This window comes from Hibiscus syriacus, unplaced genomic scaffold (genome assembly GCF_006381635.1).
Source record: "Hibiscus syriacus cultivar Baekdansim isolate YM2019G1 unplaced genomic scaffold, ASM638163v2 tig00117005_pilon, whole genome shotgun sequence".
NCBI classification, from domain to species: domain Eukaryota; kingdom Viridiplantae; phylum Streptophyta; class Magnoliopsida; order Malvales; family Malvaceae; genus Hibiscus; species Hibiscus syriacus.
In genome coordinates, this window is record NW_024063519.1 from 281,571 (window position 1) to 294,969 (window position 13,399).

General features: G+C 36.0%; 1 protein-coding gene and 2 pseudogenes across 1 annotated transcript; 1 reads left to right on the plus strand and 2 right to left on the minus strand.

Moving 5' to 3' along the window:
* Positions 1-379: 379 nt before the first annotated feature.
* LOC120195005 lies at positions 380-4,616 on the minus strand (annotated as a pseudogene).
* A 1,891-nt stretch (positions 4,617-6,507) lies between these two features.
* Positions 6,508-10,035, minus strand: LOC120194929 (annotated as a pseudogene).
* Positions 10,005-12,588, plus strand: LOC120195023 (prefoldin subunit 6-like). The gene is made up of 6 exons (XM_039197166.1): positions 10,005-10,051; positions 10,340-10,548; positions 10,670-10,740; positions 10,824-10,948; positions 11,448-11,508; positions 12,348-12,588. Exons 1-6 carry the CDS (start codon positions 10,005-10,007, stop codon positions 12,402-12,404), a joined length of 570 nt encoding a protein of 189 aa, XP_039053097.1. The 3' UTR covers positions 12,405-12,588.
* The last annotated feature ends 811 nt before the right edge of the window (positions 12,589-13,399 follow it).

Below are 13,399 nucleotides of genomic sequence, written 5' to 3' on the forward strand. Positions count from 1 at the left end.
ATTAAACTTAAAAATATTTTTAAGAAGGACCCCCTTCAAACGTGGGCCCTAGGCGGTCGCACCTCTCGCCTACCCTCAGGGCCGAGCCTGCATTATATAAATGCTACCTAATTTGTTATTTTACTTGATAATATTTTCGTTAAATGATATAACATAACCAATCTAAATTTTAATCGGTCACTTGTTTAACCGATCACACCGTTTTTTAGCTGTTTTTTAACCGCCGCACACCAGAACTACCCCAATCTTTATTGAAGCATCTCTATCAAACAATTGTTTTAACACAAATTCGGATGAGAATATAGAGATCTGACCTTCCAAAGACGTGAAGCAATCTCTAAAAAAGAATGACCAGAAGTCGTGTTAGACACATCGATATCCGACACAAATGTCTAAGTTCGATTAGCACAGCATAACGGAGGCAACATAAACGTGAATGAAGGAATGAAAGTTGCAGAAATATTCAGGAAAAGGGAACAGCCTACTATGATTATAACTAAGAGAACAAAAATGAAGATGGATGCAAATGATGACAGACATTATGTCGACACAAGGCCTACGTAACCAGCAAATAAAGCCAACAAGTAGGATACGGCATATGCGCCAGCATCAATCACTGGTTCTTTGTGCCCACTTAATTCCAGATGGTGATGGAAAGGCGCCATTCTAAACAGGCACCGCCCACTTCCATGTATTTGCTTTGTTATTTTAAAGTAAAACACCTAACAAATAAAAGAGTCCGTTACATATCTGTGAAAGCAGCATGCGGTCGGAATTAATATTGATTCACTAATCAGTTATTAGAAGCGATTGAGAGTAAGATATCACGATGCTAAGTTTACACAGTTGTATTTGCACGATTTGCAACAAAATTGGACAAAGAATCGGATATTTAACCGACAAAGTATACCTGCAGAATGACTGATGATGCTTCCAACACAAAGATACCAGATGAAATGATTAAGGGAAAGGACATTCCTGTGCAAGTAGCCATTGCAGCTAATGCAGCACCAAGGGCCAAGGATCCAATATCACCCATAAATACAGATGCTTTGTACCGGTTGTGCAAAAGAAAACCAACACAGGCCCCGGCCATTGATGCTCCAAATATGGCAAGTTCTGATTGGGATTGAAAACAGCATTTAGTGTTGAACAAGGATACAAGCAAATGAAAGCAAGGTAAAAACTTGCAAAATCATAAAAGAAGATTAAAATTCAAAACCAAATTTTAGCTCTGCTTGGTAGAAGAATGGGAATAAAAGAGGATGGAAAATATGATAATCAAATTGTTTTATCTTCATAACCACTTTCCTACCTAGAAGCTTAATATTTAGATTAACAAATTTTACATCCTTAAGTTTCTCTATCCTTCATACCAAGAGCCTTAGTGTTCCACTAAGATTGAAGAACTGGCCAATGCAACAACAACATTTTAATATTAAGATAAGATGGAAGATAATAGAAAAGGCCAAAATAATCATCAATGAAATTCCAAGAGTAAGCTTTAAAATGTCTTGCATATGCCATTCAGATGATGCAATGGCACAAAAGAGCAATTATGTGACTTAAAAAATAGTTATTGTTGCGGTGACCAATATATAAACTTTAAAGAATGTGCGACCAACAAAAATCTATGCAGCTCTATCTCAAGAACAAAGAAAATTCTGCACAATTCTTCCAACTAATAATATTATTTGTTCAAACCAAATCCATACTAACCAGGGCATATTGGAATAACTGCAATTGACATTCCAATAAGGGCTAATGCAGCAGTCCCTCCAGCAAGACCATCAGTTAATTTAATCCCATTTCTCGTGGAAACAAAACAAAATGGAGTCAACAATAGGTAAAATTTTCCAAAGCACACAAGGCCCAGTGTTGCAGATAGAGGAACCACCATTTTCCTATATTAAGTGATAAAATGGTATTGAGGAAAGCCAACATGACATTTGAGCAAAAATAACTAGTAGTCTTTAAAAGTTAGACTAAAGTGGGCAGGAATTGAAGCAGTGGGGAGAAATGTGAAAGACCAAATCCTAGTTTCACTTGTAAGCAATTATTTATTAAATATTCCTTGATCTGCAAGAAAAAGGATATTCTCAGAGAAAGAGAGTGAGCGAGCTGACACACATACAATGAGATTCATCCAGCTAACTGCTAACATTCCACATAAAACTAAAAGCAGTTATAATGATATTTCTTCTTCACCAGAAGGATCTGTATTTTTTAAATAGTCTTCTTGTTTATATTAAGAGAGAGAAAAAAGGTTCAAATACCTTACATAAAAGAACAATGGAACATATAACATGGTTTTCCATCGGAGAACTTCAATAAGATCAGAAGAACCATTTTTTTTTTCCAAATAGCAAATTAACTAACTAAATATTTTTTTTAATATTCTTTGGCACAAGAAAAGGAATGCAAGTTGCCATAAGATAAAGTAAATGTGATAAGATTAGTTAGAAGAAGTTATACATGCCATAGGGTGACGGCAAATTTGTAGCACTGAACCAAAATGAAAAACATATCCCAACAGCAGCCTGCCATGATAAACAGTTAGAAATTAGTGTAACAACTGGGGAAAAAGTAAACTTATGTGGAAACGAGGATGAACCATAAATGATCAAAGAAAAAAGCAAGCAAAATGTAGCTACCTCCAAAAGTAGCCTTAAATGAGTAGATAAGCCACTGCTGTGCTGCTTGATGACACATAAAACATCATCAACCATTCCAATTGTAGCAAACGCTAAGGTTGCTGCTGCTGCAGCAAGCAATTTCAACAGAAAGAAACCCGTAACAAAGTTTCCAACAAATATACCAACTGGTAGAAAGAAAAGTCCACCCATCGTCGGGGTCCTCTGCTTTTTTGAATGACTAGCAGGACCTTCTTTCCTAATTATTTGATGGAACTCAAGAGTCTTAAGATACGGTATACAAATGTAACCTGCACATGCAGCTAAGACCAAAGATATGGTAAAAGGGGAGGTCAAGTAAAATGGTGCCAAGGGTAGCCTCACAATTTTCCATACACACCAATCAACAAGTAAAGAACCATTGTCAGGAAGATTATGATAACCAAGTTGTTTAACAGCCCAACGTTTATCCTGAAATTAATTTAGGCAAACTATCAACAAAAAGCCTTGGAAAGAGTACTAATTCATGAAGCCTCCAGCAAAACAATTAATTTGTTTATCCAAATACTAAATACTTGAAGCTCATTGGGTCAGCTAATTTCTAAAAGAGCTTGCCTGTTGGGCTTCTTCCGAGCAAAGAATACCGACGGGAAGTCAAGGACCTCATGGTTACAGAATCATCAGCGGAGACTGAAGGCAAAACCACCTCAGCCAATGGACTTAATACGATTTCTCCATCGCTATATTCCCCATCACTGGATGAAGAAAACACATGCTGCCACCGAATCATCAATCACCCAGTTATCAAAAGAATAAATTCCCATTGAATCCTAGAAAATACAACAACGTTCCAATCAATCATAAAAGAATAAAATTCATTCCGAAAACCACATTGAGAAGCAGCAGAATGTTATTACTTACATCATCATTTTTTTTTTGGATAATTTGATTATATTACCCAAAGAGGCTGGCAGAGTTCTGCTACATAATCAATCCCAACCAAGGAACAGAAGGAGAGCCTATTTACAACAAAAAATGGTTAAACTATACCCCAATGATTACAAAGATTAATATTAATACTATCTAATCTATTTATATTCCTACCTCTTAGTTGAACAACTACAATCTCCTTAATGGAAGGATTTCATCAACATTTCTTGAACTTCCTCGGAACAATCTTAGATTTATTTCCTCCCATATGGAATAATTGAATGTACACCAAGCAAGCTTCAAGATAGTAGTTAGGAGATACTTACCTTTCCAGGCACCACATGCCCAAGCTAACATGTTAACCCATGACAAAGGTGGTCTGCTTAAGCCGGTGAGATTCAGAATAACCTTCCATAGGGTAACAGCCAAAGAGCATTCAGTGAACAGATGGTCCCTAGTTTCCAGAACATCATTACAGATTACACATAGTCCATCAGTAACGATTCTCATAAGTTGTAGCCTCTCCTAGTTGGGAGTCTATCCAGAAGTGCTATCCAAAAAATCATGTTTAGGAATGTGGAGGGAGAACCAAATCAATTTGTGCCAAGGAACTTTGTCTCCCTTTACCCGTAACTCTTCCCAAATTTATTTTATCTTCTTTGTTCTGAAGATAAAACTGGAAGAGTCACTACCCTAAGTTTAAATAATCTCCTGATGCACCAGCTTGAATTTGCTCTCCTTCCATAAGCCAAAAGTCATTATCCTTAATCATCATTGGTGGCGTTAACCTTAACGACGTGGGGACGAATTTGTCGACTTCGCTTCTGTACATTTTGGTATCGTTTAAACTGCAATTTTAGAGGAGAATACAAACTTAAAGCAGCAGCGCGAAACCGAGATGATGAAAGGAATGGGAGGCGAAATAAAACGGGGACAAAGGTGAGTCGTTTCGGTTCTCGAGAGAGTCCCTAAGCGTAGAATTGTTGTAAATTCAAAGACGAGGAATGAGATGCCATGTCTATTTTAGAGCCAAGAACACACACAAGAACAAGATAGAAATTTCATTTGAAGGAATTCGAAGTAATTGTCAACACTGAACCGTGGAGGGAGGCAGCCATTCAGGGTTCAGTGAGGACGCGCTCTTTAAGAGCGTGAAGGAGACATCTGACTCTATTGGATTTCAAGTTGGATGGACCGGCGTTTGTACGACTGATTTTGGACCACAAGGTACGATCAGGCCCAGACTTATTAATTAGAATAGTTTTGGAAAGCTGAATGAATCAATTTCTTTTGGGTAAACTATACTAATAGACATTAACAGACCCCTCTGTTTTTTATCTGCTCGAATTTGGTCGTGGTTTAAAAATTAAGTTTATTTGATCTCTTACGTTATCGGTCGTTTTGATTTTAGTCTCTTGACTATTAACTTCCGTTAACTCATTAATGGGAGTCTGAGTTGACACACTGTAGGCATGAGTAACTTAATAATCAATGAAAAGTAGTTATGTGCTAAGGTTTTGTTGTCGAGATTGTTGACAAAAGGATTGATTCAGACCCAAACACGAGAGAAAACAGAAGCCAACAATACTAACCATAGAATAACAATGGCTGGCGTTCTCTTTTTTCCAACCATAAGACCTTTGAGAAAAAGGATATAGAGGAGGATAATCCGGAAAGAGAAGAAGATTTTCCTAAAGAATAGTTCCCAAGCATCATACCCTTTGTTGAGAGCATTGGAGAATCCAGCAACCACACCCACCATGTCGACGATGAGAAGTGTTGTTGGGGATCAAAAGTTTTGCTCATTTCACAATGTAGAGTTCAGTCTTCAGCTGCTTTAGCTACCACGGTAAAGTTGATGTCAGTCCTTATCAACATCTTCATAAACACTTGGAAGACAACAAACATATATGCAGACGGCAAGCCATGAAGAAGAAGAAGACACGTCAATTTAGACTTCCATTAATAAGTTAACGGAAGTTAACAACCAAAGGACTTAATCAAATGAACTAATAACATAAAGCATCAAACGTGCTGAATTTTTTAATCATCGATCAAATTCGATCAAACCAAAAATAAAATGGGCTATTTGCATAGTTTACCCATTTCTTTTTATTTTTAGGTATAATTTTTTAATAAATGAAATTGGCCAAATATTATATTTTTTAAATTCAATGAAAAAATGTATAAAGCTTAAACCACAGTGATCAGTATTATAGTTTATTATTTTTTTGAATATATCATTTTATATTTAATGTTTAAAAGAAAAAAAGAAAGTTATGGTGAGATATTTTTTTATTAGAAAAAAAGACGTAAACAAATCTTTTGTAAGATTTAGCTTTTAATTTTAGATTAATTAATCAATTCAAAATATCTTGTGTTATACAAACCTATCATAAAGAGTAGACATTGCAAGCTTAACAGCATTACAAATTTTTAATATCTTTGATGTACTTTACTATTTTATTTAATGAAAACTTAGTTTTATTTTTTTTAAATGATTTAAATTTATTCTTATGTTAAAAATATCTATATTTATGTAAATTAATATTTATAATTTTATTTTATTTCTAAATTTCGGTCAAGGCTTAGATAAATTTTTAAATACAAATCAAGAATAAGTTTTGAGTGAAACTTGAGTTTTTTTATTTTTTTTTTTTTTTATGTTTTGGTTTGTTTCACCTTTGTATATTGATACCAAGACTTTTCTTTTCTTTCTAAATTCAATCAGGAGAATATTAATTAGAGGAGAGGGAAAAGAGAATCTAAAGGAAGGGAAAGAAATACTTTCAATGGATTTCAAACCAATGACTCAAGGAAGTACGAAAAAAAATAAAAATGAGCATCTTGACTTAATTAACGGACCTACAGTTCCTTGACTTAATTAACGGACCTACAGCTCCTTGACTTAATTAACTCAACTTGAAAAAGGATATACAGAAAATGCAACTTAGTCCATTCTCATTTCTCAAACCAAAGCGCAGACAGAAGATGACATTACAAAAAACTTCAGCATTACCACGCCTTCTTAGGCTTAGCCCACCCCTTCTTTTTTTCCATTGAGAACGTTACATTAAGGAAAACATAAATTAAACATTTACTTAAAGGTCCCAACTCAAAACTAAAATAATAAGGTATGCCCAAAAGGCAGGTCCAAGCCCTAACAATACAAGGACCTCATTTCTACTGGAACCTGAAAACCAGACACGAACATCGTCCACCACCGGACCACACAGTGAGCTCATGTCATCGGTCCTTGTATTGTAATACACACTGTAGAAGGCGATTCGTGTCCTTTCGGCCTTGGCTGTGAAGTTCACACTAACAACCTGGAAGGTGGAGTTAGAGTCGGGCGTGTAATGATAGTTTTGTGCCTGGTCCCCAGCGAACGCCATAACAGCCAGTGGCTCCTTGCATTTATCCCTAGCATGCCCCAAAGAGAAGGTCAAGCAATATAGTTTATCTGGTTTGGTTTCCACCATTTGAGAAATGATGCCTTCCTTGCCCGACACCAACTCGACGGCACGTTTGCCTTCCGGGACTGCAAAATGGTTGGAATCAATGTATCGGACTGCCCTGTTTGATTCGACCATCCATCCCGGTAACGGGGATGTCTCTTCGTCTAGGTTGGTTGGGAGCAAGACACCCAGAGATACATTTTGGAACATCCAAGGGCCAAATTCAAAGCCGCTATTAACTACTGCATTGTCTGAATATAACATTAAACAAAAATAAATTCAATTAATAACGTGGTCAGAAAAACATAATTATAACTAGAATCTAAGTATCCCCCATTCCTCAGAGCATTCATTATGGTTCTTCCATACGTAGAAAAATACAAATCTAAATACCGCTTCCTGTACATACCACAATTGTCTGGCCCATAAACTGTTTATATATCTATGACTACAGGCTTCGCACGTTTAACGACACCAAACATGAAGTCCTGGACGAAGGGAAAAAAATGGGAAAGTCTAACATGCAACCATCTTAATATACAGTTAAAGAAATGTGTTATCGATTTTATTATTATTTTTTTAACATTTTCGATAAAAAATTACTAAAACATTATTATTTCTACCGATTTTGTTATTATTAGATGTTTTATTAGTTTTGTTAAAATATCCGATAAAGCGCTATCTAAATATTATTTTTCCTACTGATTTTGTTATTATTAGATATTTTACCATAAATATTAAAAAATATAATTTTTTGATAGAAATAATACTGTTTAGTATTTTTTTACTGAAAATATTAAAATAATAATAATAAAAACCGATAACGTTTTTTTAATTTTATATTAAAACTGACATACCGTAGAATTAAAAAAAGAAAAGAGAAATTGAAGTTTTTTTTACTTTTACCTTTGGGCTGATCAGGAGTGACGAGTTTTTTTATGGCAATATCATCAATGATGGGCCCACATTCGGGGTCATCCTCCATGCCAGTGTTCGTAAATATCAACGGCACTTTATCCTTCTCCGCTTCGAAAGAAATGGAGTAAGGGTCCCATCCTTGCAATTGTACAATGTCTGGAGGTCTACCGTCTGTGATGCGGGTGGGACGGACACATTCAATGACTCCAGTTGCGCGCACGTGCGGGCAGCACTGAATGTGACTGCGTACGTGGACCCTTTCTCCACCGTCAGCTCCTGGCTGATTTCAGCGTCGTTCCCCAATCTTACGGCTTTCAAGCCTCGGGGCACGATGAGGATCATCCCTCCGCTCACTTTATCCCCGGACGACACCAGCTCCACTCTGCCTTTTGTTATCCAACTGGGGATCTCGGTGGGCCCATCTGATATTGCCTCGCTTGGAAAGCCGTTCGATGGCGCTGTCTCGAAATCACCATTTGCCACCAAACCTTCACAATAATAATAATAATAAGCAATATAAGAATTGAATATACTTATGACCACCTACGCACATGTTTCATGTTTAGTAAGATTTGAGAATGACGTTTGATAGACGGAATATTTAGGTAACTGTATTTTTTTTACCGTGATTAGAGCTCAAATAGATCACATCCTAGGATCATTTACAAATTTCAACTGGGGCTGAATCTACATTCATGTATCAACAGGCACCAGGAAGAAAACAAGACTGAAGCTTTCGTAATTTTTTTCTGCTTTATGTTATTTTTTTCGAATTTGCAAAAGTACTGAAGATGTTGATGAGAACACATTAAGACCGTGAGACTGGTTTCATCCAGCTTGAATTATTACCCTCTGTGTTATACGTGTGGACCCTACCACCGTTTCGGCCCATTATTTTATATACTAGTTCCCGGTACCTTGACGGCCGCTTGACTCAACAATGAATTAAAAAGTATTGGAAAAAAAAACAAGTAGAAATGTGCCTTATATATTGTTTTGGCTAATTAGAAGTGCGTGCTTATGACTGTGAGTGTGAATCTTTTTTGGGATAGATCTGTGAGCTGAGCTGGAAATTTGGCAATGTGCCAAAAGGACAAGGATTTGAGGGAAGAACCCTTGTCGTTTGTTAAAACTAAGGTAAAAGAGGAACATGTTTAATGCTTATTTTCAAACTATGAACAGCCACTAACTGTATGATTAAACCCTTCGAATTTCGAAAAGAAAAGATAAAAATAATTAAAAGATCTACAACATTAAAGCCCCCACATTTGGACTTTTTTTTCTAAAAAAAATCAAAAACAAATCAGCTTGAGTTGTATAAAGTTATTCAAGTCTTTCAAACACAAATCTTTGTAGTGATTCGAATGAAGCATAGGTAAAGCTCACTCTTTACTGAAAATGGCGTCGAGCTAATGCCTTTAGATGTTATCGAGTTTACTGGAAAGAGAAGAGAATCTTAGCGGGAAACGAGGGAATCCTTGTGGACATTTTGCAAGAGAAAATGGAAAGGAATGGCTACTGAAATGTATGGGCAATAAATTGGAGTCCATTAGTATAAAAATCGTGAGTCTATTAACTGCTCTTTGAAGGAATCAATGAATGGCAAAGGATGGAAGAATTAAACCTTTTTTTTAAAGTAAAATCGGCTTATAGTAAATTTGAACAGAAAAGCATATAGACAATCAAAATCAAATCCCTAGCATATGATAACAGATTTACCATGTCACTGTAGCTAATGTAATTGAAGCTTTTAACAGATCAACATAACGACAACCCACCAAGCATGATCCCAAAAAGGCAATGTAAGAATTCGACCAGATTTTCTCAGAAACAAAAAAGCGAAAAGGGAAATGAAGTTTAAGAGATGTTGTGGAACAGGAAATGAGCTGAATAAGGGAGATAAAGGTACATACCATCTTCAGCTAATGATAGAGTAGATAAATGAGCAAAGAGAAGCATAAAAAGGAAGACCCATTTGCTTGTTGTGGAACTCTCGGCCATCATCTTCTTTCCCAAAATCCCCTTTGGTTCTCCCCGGTAAAAGGCTTCACTCTCTGTTGTGGTGATGGATGGAAGACAGAGCAGGCAGTGTCTTTTTATCCAGAGTTTCCAGTACTAAATCGTCCTTTAGCTTTTTCCAGTTATAGCAATTATAGTGTATTTTATTCGATCACTGTTACTTTAAGATTTCAACTTTAGTCATGATCAATTTAACATTGTTTAACTTTTGGGTTAATTAGATTAGATTCTTTAAAGGTCAACTTACCTATTGATCATATTACAAATTACAAATTCGAAAATTAATTACAGAAAATGATTTGTGAATATGTCTCACTAAATTTAGAGAAGGCCCAAATAAATTGCTTTCAATTCGAACAGAAATTAAATAAACAAATTGAGTTTGTCTAATCCGAAGTCGGGCCCAAATAATTACAAGGAAGGAAAAACAGGCCTTTCAGTTATACTACACGGTTTCTGTGGATCAAAGCCGAGAGTAGGCAATCAGGTAGAGCCTGGAATAACAAAGCAGCAAAGCAACAATGAGTTCCTCCTCCACAGCTCTTCGAGAACTACTGCACGACCTCGAAACCAAAGCAAACTCCAAAAAGGCAGGCCAAACCAAACCCATCCTCATCCTCTTCTTTATTCAATCCCTATTTGCTTTCAAATATTACGATTAACAAACCCCCTATGGTTTTTTTCATGTACTAATTGAACGGTCGCCCCCAGATATAGCGAAGAACCATCAAGTCAGGAAGAAGTATACTATTCAGTTGGGAGAGAACGAGCTAGTCCTCAAGGTTTCGATGGGTTTTTGTTATTTGTGCTGGTTAACTAATTAGCCTTGACATGTCTTTTTTATGATTGTTGAAAATTTTCTTAGGAGTTGGATTTATTAAACGAGGATGCAAATGTGTACAAGTTGATCGGTCCAGTGCTTGTTAAGCAAGATTTAGCAGAGGCTAACGCCAACGTTCGTAAGAGAATAGAATACATCTCTGCTGAATTGTAAGATCCCTTTCACATTTCACCTCTAGCCTTTTCTTTTGTTGCTAAAGAATATTATGGTTGTTTATCTTGTATCAGTTTCTATTTATCTTATCTGAGGCTAAGAATAATTTATGGTGTTATTTTTGCTGGGACATTTTAAGGCTATGTTAGGCACTATCATCTGGATACAAAGGCGTGGCTTGGGTGGTGTTTGGTCTATGAGTTTTGATGTAAATGAATGGGTTTTTAAATGTGGTTTTCAAACGAGACTTTTGAAAATCGAGTAGAATGCAAACTGATCTAAGTTTATTATCGTTTTGCTGGAGATCTTCCCGTAATGTGCGTTTTTATATGCTTCACATCAAGCTTTACAGAGTTGTAATCAAATATACTTCCTCTGTTACTCTTTATTTTTACAAGCTTGGGCAATAGTACACCCTTGTGCGTAATGTGATATTGGGATTATCCTTCTATAGTTTCATGTATATGAACTTTAAAACTTTGTTTCCGTCAACAGGAAGCGGCTTGATGGATCTCTTCAAGATTTGGAAGAGAAACAACACAGCAAGAGAGAAGCGGTTGGTTTTCTTCCTTACAAAGTGCTTTTACTGTATGCTATATTGCTATTTAATTGTCTGCACTTGACTTTAAACAACTGTAACACAAAGTTTCCAAATTGCATATTAATACATATAAGAAATTTAACATCTGAGACTAAGATTGATTGTTAGAGTGGTTTGAGGCATTAAGCAAAAGGTCGATTGGTTCTACCTGCAACCGAATCCTTATTATAGTGTTTTTTTGGGTCTTAATGAGGAACTGAAATAAGTAATTTCAGTGGAGTGCTAATTTGCACTATTTACTTAGTTGGCCTTGCCTGATTCATCAGGGTCCAGTTTCATTTAAATTTGTTCTTAATTTAAACCTCTCTATAGTTTACAGATTTGTTGGCTTGCCTATTGCATTTCAGAGACTATTGTTTGTAACATCAAAGTATAAATTATTTTTTTCCTTTTAATACTGTTGTCATTTACAAACTGCTTCTTTTACACGGATGCATCTTGCGTTTTGTTTTTTTGTGGAAGTTGCCTACTTGCCTCTTCATAAACTGGAATACAACAATCATATAAAATTCCGTTGAATCTTTAAGATTTGAAATCAAATCGCCTTTTAGTATATTACGAATCCACTAGAATCCTTTTTCTCTCTCTCTTTCTTCTATGTTGAACACTAAGAACGTAAATAGATATATCAGGCATATTTTCTTTGTGCTTTTTTCTACCCGCTCTCATGGGACATTCCTAATTTATATTTTGCAAAAAGGTTAAATGCATGGATATGCTCTTTTTGTTGAGCATAACAAAGTATTTGAGTAAAAGCAAAAATTGAGTTTGATCATTGGTTTTGTGTCTGCTAGATATCGAAGGTGCAGCAGAGGATTCAATCTCATCAAGCAGGAAAGGCCAAGGCATAGTCCATCATCATTTGTTTGTCACATGACTGCCATCGTTCTAGCGGGATGATATTTAATGCTGTATATCATGCTTGCAAACCTCTGTTGGAGCTATAATACTGTGTGTGGTTGCCCCTTTAATATCCAATAGTCATGACAGTATCATAAGTTGTTCTAAGCAATGCATTTTCTGCCTTTTTGGTGATACTGATAATAATCACCACTAAAAGTTGCAGTTTGATGGCTTTTTCAGTTGTAGAATTTATGGCTTTGCGTACTGACATGGGTTGATTTCTTCTCGTTTAAATTATCACAGCACTTGCCACACACACACACACACACTCTGTCTCTCTAAAAATTATTCTCGTCTTCTCTCTTGAAACACTGCCGGTGATGGTGGTGCCACTGTTGACCACCACGTTAGAGCACTGATGAGAGAAAATAAGCTACTTTTAGGTGGTGGTTGTTTCGTGAACCAAATAATTTAGTTATAATGAGCTCTCTCCCCTAAACGTCTAGTTATTAGTTTTGAAGTCATCTACTTGTTTACTGTTTTCACATTGTGGAATCACTCCGATATGTGAATTATCCTTCCTGGTCATCTTGAATTTGCAAGTGGATGAATCAGGACCTTCCTCCTTTGTCAGCGATGTAGGGAGGAATGATGAGTACGTTCTTCACGGAGGCTGACTTCCTTTTTGACCTCTTCCCTGGCTTCTTCCTGGAACCAATCTTGAATTTTATAATTTAATTTATCCAAGATATATAAAATTCTATATCATTATAGTATCAAATATTGTTTTTTACTTTTATCACCTTCCTCAATATCATATCCGGTCGTTGAATCTCATTTTCTGATGTTATAAAGGCTGGGTAATATGTGTTGAAAATCAATTCAAAGTTCACGGTTGCTGCTTTGGTCAAATTTGGAAATTCATGGCCGCTATTTTGGTTCAAATTGGGTGGCTAAAATGGTTGAAAATTAAGGCATAATTGCAATTTTAGTCATTGTAATT

Bases quoted from the DNA above. Each gene is read 5' to 3' on its own strand.
- LOC120195023 (XM_039197166.1), top strand. From the start codon at position 10,005: ATGGATGGAAGACAGAGCAGGCAGTGTCTTTTTATCCAGAGTTTCCA. The intron at 10,949-11,447 runs GTAAGATCCCTT...TTCCGTCAACAG, and splicing joins GAATACATCTCTGCTGAATT to GAAGCGGCTTGATGGATCTC. The intron at 11,509-12,347 runs GTTGGTTTTCTT...TGTGTCTGCTAG, and splicing joins AACACAGCAAGAGAGAAGCG to ATATCGAAGGTGCAGCAGAG.